General features: G+C 40.0%; 2 protein-coding genes across 2 annotated transcripts; both read right to left on the bottom strand.

Annotated features, from left to right (window-relative positions):
* Nucleotides 1-641: 641 nt before the first annotated feature.
* Nucleotides 642-3,005, bottom strand: tmem18 (transmembrane protein 18). Its single transcript, XM_083688476.1, has 5 exons — nt 2,862-3,005; nt 2,313-2,430; nt 2,027-2,081; nt 1,725-1,818; nt 642-1,338 (listed from the first exon to the last, which is right to left on the bottom strand). The coding sequence occupies exons 1-5, from the start codon at nt 2,952-2,954 to the stop codon at nt 1,240-1,242; spliced, it is 459 nt and encodes a 152-aa protein (XP_083544602.1). The 5' UTR covers nt 2,955-3,005; the 3' UTR covers nt 642-1,239.
* Nucleotides 3,006-4,829: 1,824 nt separating this feature from the next.
* Nucleotides 4,830-10,049, bottom strand: LOC310818430 (uncharacterized protein; the record flags this gene model as incomplete). The annotated part of the gene is made up of 4 exons (XM_083689375.1): nt 4,830-4,973; nt 8,329-8,669; nt 9,483-9,583; nt 9,898-10,049. 4 exons carry the CDS (start codon nt 10,047-10,049, stop codon nt 4,836-4,838), a joined length of 732 nt encoding a protein of 243 aa, XP_083545501.1. The 3' UTR covers nt 4,830-4,835.
* Between the last annotated feature and the right edge of the window lie 153 nt (nt 10,050-10,202).

Here is a 10,202-nt window from a genome sequence, read left to right as displayed (position 1 = left end):
TAGCATCATCCATTGAGCTATGCTGTTTATCCTTATAAAAGGCTCCTTTGCCATTAATCCTTTTCTTGTTGTCTTGCCTTGTGGACACAGCACACAGCGTATAAAGTCGTTTGGTCACCATCGCCCTCTTGTGGACAAGTAGAGAACACCTAGATAACTGAACTGAGAACAGAGACTGCATGGACAGTTGCATAGAATTGAATTGGCTGGCCCACTACTTTGTTTACAATATGAAAAGCGTGGTGTTGCGGCTAGTAGAAGTAACCAAAACCGTTCTGCTAAGTGACTGCTCTTAAACAAATTACTTGAGAAGTAAAATCATAGTACGGTTTGTGGTTGCAGCAGCACATGGATAATAGTAGGGCTTGTTTTTAACACACCTCTTCTCGGACTGTGGAGCAGCATAGACTATGCATACTGCACTCGAGTGACCTTATACGACAATAGGGTTAGTCATATTAGGTAACCCTAAAACTAACCCTCTCCCAACAATTACAATATAAACCTTAACTTTCCAGCATTGTTGTTTCGATAAACTGGTTCCCTGGTTACTGTAACTACGCGCAATGCCACATTGTTTACCTGGAATGGTAGGCTAGCCAATTCCAAGTTACAGAGGGCAGGTTTAGAGAAATTCGGCCATCAAATTGGAATACAGTAGATACAGTCTCAATCAAATACTTTATTTTCCATAAGCCTAACATTTACAATCAGTAAATACACTTATACACGGTTGCGCAGAGCAAGGATCTTTTCAAGAAATAAAACAGAACAAAAAAAAGATTAAAAAATCTAATGGTTTTGATACAACACTAGGTCCCCTTCGTAAAAGATGTCTATGCAGACTAAACGCCATGAAACAATCGTCATAAATGACAGAAGCACATAATTTAACATAACCACTACCACCTTTAATACCTTCATACCCTTCGTATTCAGTCCTTTCAGATCAGCAAGGGGGAGTAACAGAAGAAGTGACTTTCGATCAGAAGAACACAACCCAATAAAAGTAACTAAAAAGAATTGTGGGGAAACTGCAATTAACCCCTTCAAGTCCCTTTTCTCATACTGTACACATTTACAGTGCAGATCTACTACCCATAAAAAGTTCAGTAAACAAGGGCACTGGTGCCAACCACTCTGTGATGCTTGCTTGCCGTGCTGACTTGGGGATAAAGTGGAGGTGGTCCCCCAATAGCACACCAGAAATCTCATTGGAAATCCATTAGAAAGGAGAGATCACTCTGTCTTCTTACTGATCTCTCTACGGGCCTTCCTCTTCAGCTGCAGGGTCTTCAGCTCTGTCATGGTGGAGAAGGTCCTGTACACCCACACGGCCTGAAGGACACACAGCCCGGACAGTTAACACAGACTCGGACTAGACAAGCCTAGGACACTGCTGCTGCTGCTGCTGCTGCCTCTCCTTTGATATGGTTTGAGAAATGGTTTCACTCATGCAAAAGGGGGGGATTTCTGGTATTAAGTTTAGTTTGTGCTTTCTTTCTAGTTGGTGTAATTGTTTGTGATATGTGATATGTTGTAGTGTGCAACCCAGGAAGAGTAGCTGTTGCTGATAACAACTCATAGGAATCTGAATAAACAAATAAACAAAGTTATCTAATCAAAGGTTGTATCACTACACGGGTCAGTTGAACAACATTATTGCGGTAGTAAATCTAAAATGATAGACTAAATATTTAATAAATCACATTTAAAATACTTACCACAATAATGATTGTGTTGAACAAAAGGGGAATCGAAAAGACCAAAGAAATGAACATCCCTTTGGAGTCAAAGTACTGGAACTGGGAAAACAACCTGCAAACAAATATAAGACAACGTTACCATTCAAACAGTTCAATTAAATGTCAAGAATGGTTGCATGTGAATTAGCTGGTTAACCTTGATCTAAATTAGTTTTAGGTGCCAACTTAGACAACTGGAAAAGCTCCCGTCAAACTAAAACACCTTTCCTGAAAGTAGGATATCACAACAGTCATATGCTGCTGTTGGATTAAAAAGTTACCTCCAGTTCATAGCTGCCAGCTCGTTTAGATATTCGGCACTGCACACCATGCAAACTGTGAAAAGAGGGGAAATGATGACTGCCAGTACCTGCTTATAAGAGTAGGTGAAGTGAACACACAGGCACAAAGCTAATCCTACTTTTTTTTTTGTTGCACTTATTAGGTGAAGCGAGAGAACGAGAGAACAAATTGGGCATAAAACACCTTTGTGGATGTGGTATTACAATTCAAATTTGAAGGGTAAATTGAAGCACCGTGACAAGATGAACGTATGCTTCCACTTACCCATAACCAGGAACTGACAGATTTGCACCCGGTAGAATCTACATGTAAGGAGGGTCATGAGGAGACAGACAACGTGGAACACCACCAGTCCTATCAGCCACGGCTCGGACCACTGCACCTGCAGCCATGAAATCAAGCACCATGTGTTACTTACGTGTAGCTAACAATAAAGAGCACATTAGGTTAATATTATGGTACAAAAGTAGGTTAACTTAACAATGTCATCATGTTGGAGGATCCTGGTTGATCAGAGTTTTGGTTGCCAGACATTCAATAAACATTTCATCATTCAGCTCTCTGATGGTTGATTTCTCTGTGTTATAATGACAGCATTATTGCTTGTTTCTTTACTTATCAAGCTTAGCCCCAGTTCCTATAGTATAGTTTACTGCGTTAACTGTACGATAGCCTGCAGTGAACGCAGTAAACTTGCTAAAGTGTGTACGATGGGGACTTCCGTCCAGCTAAGCTAGCCAAGGTTAGCTTTTGAGATATGATGATGTGTAGCCGAAGTCGACTGTACCGTGGAGAGTAAGAAACCAAACTTACAGACATCAGAAATGTCCATATCGATGTGATTCGTATGTTGCTAAACCCATCGATTGGAATAGAGCTGACATTCTGTGCTTTTTGATCTGTCATCTTGACTAAATCCAAGTTGACAGTTCCTCTACGTGTAAACAAAATAACTGAGTGGAGAAACCCGGAAGAGACGCCCCCTTGCCGTCGCAGCAAATGTACGTCATCAGGTGTTCTAGCTCGGGGCTGCACAAGGAGGATGCTCTTCGGCTGCATAAAGAAACCAGTACATCCTCTTGGGGCTGCGTCTCAATAGTCTAAATTGCTTCCTCGTCTTCTTGCCTTGATCTGCTCTGATGTGACAGTGGTGTAAAGGACAGGTAAAAGAAATTCCTGGAGGGCATTCATGATATATTCCAACCTATTCTGTACATTATCAGCAGCACAAACATGTATGACTCATTTATGACAACATCAATTCCACTTTATTAACATACAGTACAAACATCAATTCCCACACAAATAGATATGCATTCAAGCCATAGAACATTTAACAATAAAGCAATATTGTGACTTCAGTAATAAAAAAAGAATAAAAATAAAATATATTTCAGGGTCAGACAAATAGTTTGCAGATTCTTTTGAGAACAGGAGCATGAATAACGAATCACAATCACAAGATAAAGTAACAAACAATTAAGTTATTTTGATGCAATGAAATCTTTTTGAACCCATCTGTATGACCAACTTTGCTTTAGCCCCTAACACATTCTAAGACAAACTTTTTGTTTACCCCTTCCTGCCATTTCTTTCTTAATCATGATTGGATACCTGCATACAGTATGCTACCACATCTCAGAAAATATCATTATTTTACTCAAATTACTCAACTTGCCACTAACACCCATATCTCAGACACAAAAAAACCCCATCATTTTCATCTCATCTCAACCATTATCACCAAAATGATAATGCTTGTTTATCCAAAAGCATCACAGATCTCAATTTAACGATTCAAAACAGAGCTGTTATTCTGCTCTGAGCAGCGGCTTGAGAGTTTATCCAGAGGGGGACATGCCCTGCCCTGACTTCCGTTGGCTAGAACAACGGACCGTCTGCAGGGTGTGAGCTGAGGCCCTCTGCCTTGACTTGGTCCCCTTTCCTGTTTTGGTTCCCCCTTTCCTGTTTTGGTTCCCCCTCTCCATGCTGCTAAGGCTTTCCTGTTACTAAATCCCTTTGTTAATAAGCTCCTGTCCTGGTTCACTTAATCTGATGCCATAGAGACTTTGGAAAACATTATGTTCTGATCATTCATGTCATAGAGATGAAACTGTTCTATACTCTATTGTCTGTGTTTCAGCCTCACAACTTACTTCAGTGTCCCCCCTCAGTGTCTCCTTGTATGGTAACACACGGGGTGACTAGCTGGTTACTTGATATGAAAATGATTCTAGTTGAAAAAAGGCACACGTTATGTAGGAGAAGATAATTCAGAATTTCTAGGGTGCAATAAGTAACTATGGGATAAATGTAATTTAGAGTTTTGAAATATACATGTACAGTATCCATAGTGATTTTAAAGTATATGCAACATTTCACAAATATATACAAAACATCCTGTTCATTTCAGAGTTGACTGTAAAAGTATAAAACATCTGACACACAATACAATCTTTCCTAAATCATGACATCCTTCTATTGCGCAAAAAAAGACATGAAATAGCAAACCATATGCTCAATCTAAAGCTCCTCCTCTTTTTTAAGAATACAAAATATATACAATTAATGTCAGTCTTATAACCCCATATAAACACGCAATATCTTACAATAAGAAAGTATTTTTTATCTATGTATTCTAATCTCAATTCATAATTTCAAAACAGAAAGTGATCTCTGATTTGAGGAATTTTCTGTGACTCTCTGGTTTTCAGTGCTAGACTCTTGAGGTCAGGGTCAGAGTCAGTGAACAGTGAAAAGGATTATGGGATAATGTGATTGGTCCTCTCAGCCCCTGGCCCTGCCCGCTTGGAACTCTGGGATAAGGGTGGAGGCAGCAGAGAGTGGGGTGGAGTACCCCGCCGAGAAACTGTGAAGACCGAGTATCAAACACTTCCAGCTGTAGCGAAGGGCCTTGCCGAAATTCTGCAAGACGGGACAGACAGAGACTGAAGTCAATACACTGATCAATCAATCAAAGCCATCATCCATTGTCCATACAAACTTTCCACTACTGTGGTTATTTGTCTTTAATGGATTTTTAGTTTCTACAGAGGTCACATGATGTGAGGATGTATTTGAGTTTCTTCAACACATTTCCATGACAGAACTAGGTCAAAAAAATGGGATTAAAACATCAAACACAATTTCAGACAGAGGCAATTTGAAGTAAACCTTCTGCACCATTCTTAGACAATGGCTGAACAGCAGGGGGAAACTCAACTGCTGAGGTCGTTTTTATTCCTCAAACTAAAATAAGCAGTCTTCAGTTCAGGACAATAGGCTTCCATGTTCAGTGTTCAGGAAAAGGGCTGGCAACTGGAACAGATCCAGAGCGTCTGTGTGTAGGATGTTAAAAAACCCCAAAACAAGTCCCAACTTAAAGGAATAGTTCGATTTCCAAACAACAGCATCCTCCTTAATAGTAATATAACCCCCAGAAATGGACTTGCAGTGTCGGACATTAGCTGTTGTGTTTCTGCATGTGCGCACGATTCGAAGAAGCATCCACCAGAGACAGAAAAGCGAAAATCGATGGGTCCACACCCCTAGAACACCCCTGGCCATAACATGTTTGTATACAAACCAAGTGTTGTGTAGGACACTCCATTTTAGAAAGCACTTTTTGGGACCACAGTGTTCGTAAATAAAATATTTATTTCAAGGGATCTCATTCCCTGATCGCCACCGTTTAAAACTTTAAAACTTCTCACAAACAAGGACGCAATTAAAACTGCCAAACACCCCTGTCATTCTCTCACAATAACATCTGAGGTTTGAGAGACTGCCCAATTGGCATTGTATGGTTATTCTCTTTACTGTAAGTTAATGTAGTTATTGATTGACAACTTTATTTGAAACGTGATTAGAAAGGGTTGTTTTTATAGAATGCAACCTTTTATGATTTCCTTGTTTGACTGTAGGACTTAAAGTAAGGCCCCCTGGCGTTTTTGTTTTTACCAAGATCCAAAGTGCCTTTGAGCCTAGTCGATAAAATCATAACTTAATAAGCCTTCCTGGGTATTTATAGACGTTATAGGCTCAGCTGGAGCAAGATAGCGTCAATACAAAGAAAGACACATGACCAAAATCAGTTTGATGATAGATTGATTGGCAGACTCATTGCAATATTGGCAGATATTTTCCCAGTTATCATATCCTCAAGAGTAACACGTGAGTGGGCAGTAAAACTTCAACTCTTTCAAGCAGTCCAACACTGATAAAGCCAAGAGGAAATGCCACGTGAGTAACTATCATTAATCACGCAAAAGGACCATAACAATAACAAAAACCGGCCTTTCTGCAGAAACAATAAAGTCGTGAGAAAAGGAGATTGTTGTTGTCTACATCCCTGGTGTAGACGGATCTCATAGATGTTCCTGAAAAGATTTGCAATTAATAGCTGTTGTGTTTCTGCATGCGCGCACGATTCGAAGAAGCATCCACCAGAGACAGAAAAGCGAAAATCGATGGGTCCACACCCCTAGAACACCCCTGGCCATAACATGTTTGTTTACAAACCAAGTGTTGTGTAGGACACTCCATTTTAGAAAGCACTTTTTGGGACCACAGTGTTCGTAAATAAAATATTTATTTCAAGGGATCTCATTCCCTGATCGCCACCGTTTAAAACTTTAAAACTTCTCACAAACAAGGACGCAATTAAAACTGCCAAACACCCCTGTCATTCTCTCACAATAACATCTGAGGTTTGAGAGACTGCCCAATTGGCATTGTATGGTTATTCTCTTTACTGTAAGTTAATGTAGTTATTGATTGACAACTTTATTTGAAACGTGATTAGAAAGGGTTGTTTTTATAGAATGCAACCTTTTATGATTTCCTTGTTTGACTGTAGGACTTAAAGTAAGGCCCCCTGACGTTTTTGTTTTTACCAAGATCCAAAGTGCCTTTGAGCCTAGTCGATAAAATCATAACTTAATAAGCCTTCCTGGGTATTTATAGACGTTATAGGTTCAGCTGGAGCAAGATAGCGTCAATACAAAGAAAGACACATGACCAAAATCAGTTTGATGATAGATTGATTGGCAGACTCATTGCAATATTGGCAGATATTTTCCCAGTTATCATATCCTCAAGAGTAACACGTGAGTGGGCAGTAAAACTTCAACTCTTTCAAGCAGTCCAACACTGATAAAGCCAAGAGGAAATGCCACGTGAGTAACTATCATTAATCACACGAAAGGACCATAACAATAACAAAACCGGCCTTTCTGCAGAAACAATAAAGTCGTGAGAAAAGGAGATTGTTGTTGTCTACATCCCTGGTGTAGATGGATCCAAGTTATTCAGGCCATGGGTGACAATCTGTCTGGCAACGCTATTATGTTTTTGGCTAATCGTTACTATTCCCTATGGGCTTATTTTAGCTGCAGTACACATCGGAGAGAGTGGAGAGGTGACACTACATCAAAGCTTTAGGGATCGAGTAGGGCCAAAGCTCTTTAGTGAATCAATGGGCTTAGTCTAGCTGGGTAATTCACCAGTGAATGTCTGAGCCTGGTGAAGTTGGGCCTATGAGCCCACACAGGAGCCAGAGAGAGTGTTGGCCCACTTACTGTACATGGGAGAGGTTACTCTGTTATTCCAAGCCTAGTAAAGCCACAACAAAAACAAGACAACCTGCAAGGATTATGTACCATACACATGGAAATGGTTGGGATTAACTTTTGTAATTTTTCAAGACAGTGAAAATGTTTGATTTATAACATCAATTGGTTTATTTATTTTGGTATTTAAATAGTGAATGTATTATTATTATTTTATTTTTTTAAATCATTACATTGTGGTCATTATATTTCAAAAATGATCTTGATTTTGTGGTTGTGATTGTCATAACTGATTTTACACATCAGTTTATATGACCAAACATACATATTTGGTCATATAACTGGAGAAATCATATTTTAAATAAATTTGATGGATTGTGCTATATTATGGGATCATTTTATTACTTACCCAGACATGTTAAATGTTAACACATGGGAATGGGGTACAGACTTGGGAATTCTATGGTTGAAAGAAGTATCTGCAAATTCAACATTGTTGTTACAGTTTTTTTCTGATGTGTCAGGCAAAAGGGAAAACAACAGAGTAATTGCATACTGTACATTTGACTTTCAAAGGCACCATATATTGATAGGTCAGGATAAATAAATGTCGTTGAGAGTTGACCAAAACTTTTGTGGGCCATTAAACAAATAAACATATGTTGATGAGAGATGAATGAAACAGTGGAGTTTTTCATATTGCGACCTACCTTCTTAACTTTCTTGTATGTTTCTTTCTTCTTGTTTTTCTTTTCCTCTTTCGCTCTTTCCCTTGCCTCGTCCTCCTCAATTAGGGGTTCATACCTCTCCGGTAAAAAGGCGAAATGAACCTCTCTGTGGAACTTCTCTTTCTTCTTGTTCCCATTCTCTACCTGTGAGCAATCGCCAGGTGCGGTGGTCCCCAGTTTTTCCGAACAGTCAACCTGTCGCTGATACCTTGCTCCTGTGGCGTGCGTCTCACCTGACGATTCGGTGTTACCATCAAATAACCTCGATACGAGTGATTTGGGCTTCATTTTGCTGAGGGTCAGGTGGTTGCTGGCGTTCTTTGCTGCAGTGGTGGAATGAAAAGTGCCACTTGCTGAGGGATGTTGTCAACTGAAGTTATGTGCGTGAATGAGCGTACATTCCAATAGACTGGTCTCATGTGCAAGGGTTTGGCACAGTGCCCTTAAAGCCACAGTCCGTCATTTCCCAATTATAGGAAATTAAATTGAACGCATAAAGGCCGACTTCTTGATTTTAATGAATATGGCAATAAATGAATTAATATGACAATATGACTTACCTTACAATAACCACAATACCAAGGACTGGTTGCAAAAAGGGTTATCAACTATGTTGTCATAATGAGACGTTTTAAAGTAATTATTTAGCCTCAAATTATGTTTAGAAAAGTGAATGCGGATCATATGGAATGTCATTCCTTGAGCACTGCAGATATGTCATAGACATATCAAGACAGACAGACAGACAGACAGACAGGCAGGCAGGGAGGCAGATGTTCTCTTCAGTGTGGCTTTAAAGAAGAGGGTTCTATATAATTGTGTTCAACACAGTTTATTTGTTGCAACATAAATCTGTAATTTAAGAGCACAGATTCATATGCATTTTGTAGTGATGAGCTGAAAACAAATGTGCCTCATCTCCCTTCAGTCCAGTAGATAAGAGCCTAAAAAAGACCATATTGTTCACTTTTGAAAGTATGCATGAAAATTGCCACATTTTTCACGCTGAGCAAAATCTGATATAGTGCCAATTTAGCCTGGCCTTTTTGGAGCCTGCAGTGCCATCTAGGGTTTAAGGCCGAAATATAAATGCGTACAGCTTAAAAATGATAAATATTCAACATTTGTGTTCCAACTTGGGATAAGACCCACTGGGAGAAGCCAGACGAGTTCTATCCTCGCCACTTCCTCAGCGACCAGAACAAGTTTGTGAAGAGGGATGCTTTCATGCCCTTCTCTGCAGGTAACGGGACACGAGACACACCCACAATACAGGAGCGACTGTGTGCCTAATTATTCTCATGAAGCTAAAGGCAATTATTGTCCAGCCATCCAACTATTCTAAAAAAAACACCCATCATATCTTTGAGGTGCAGTAATTGAATGGTGTTTATGCCATAAAGTATCCTAGTGGAATTGTTATAAGCAAAAGGGAATGGTACCTCCATCAAAACCCTCAACCCAACCTCCCTCTTGGTCTGCCCCATCCTCCTCTCCTTTCCCCTCCTTTCTCAGGTCAGAGGGTGTGTGTGGGCAGAGACTCGGGCCCACATGGAGCTCTTTCTCTTCTTCACCTCCCTCATGCAATGTTTCTCCTTCCATCCTCCCATCGGAATGAGGGCCGATGATGTGGACCTCTCCACCTCCGGGGGTTTTAGCCTCATCCCCGACCCGTCGATGTGCAGGCCATGCCAAGTTGCCATGACACCTAGGCAATCTATTTTTTATAAATCCCAAAAAAATATAAACACTGAAAAGTATGTTGTTTAATTTGAACTTTGTGAAACTGCTAGTCTCTGTATGAATGAAACTTGCTGCTGTACTTGCTGCCATTGTAATTCATGATGGTATGGTCA

This window comes from Argentina silus, assembly GCF_951799395.1.
Source record: "Argentina silus genome assembly, chromosome: 17".
Classification (NCBI taxonomy): domain Eukaryota; kingdom Metazoa; phylum Chordata; class Actinopteri; order Argentiniformes; family Argentinidae; genus Argentina; species Argentina silus.
This window is presented reverse-complemented; position numbering and strand designations above follow the sequence as displayed.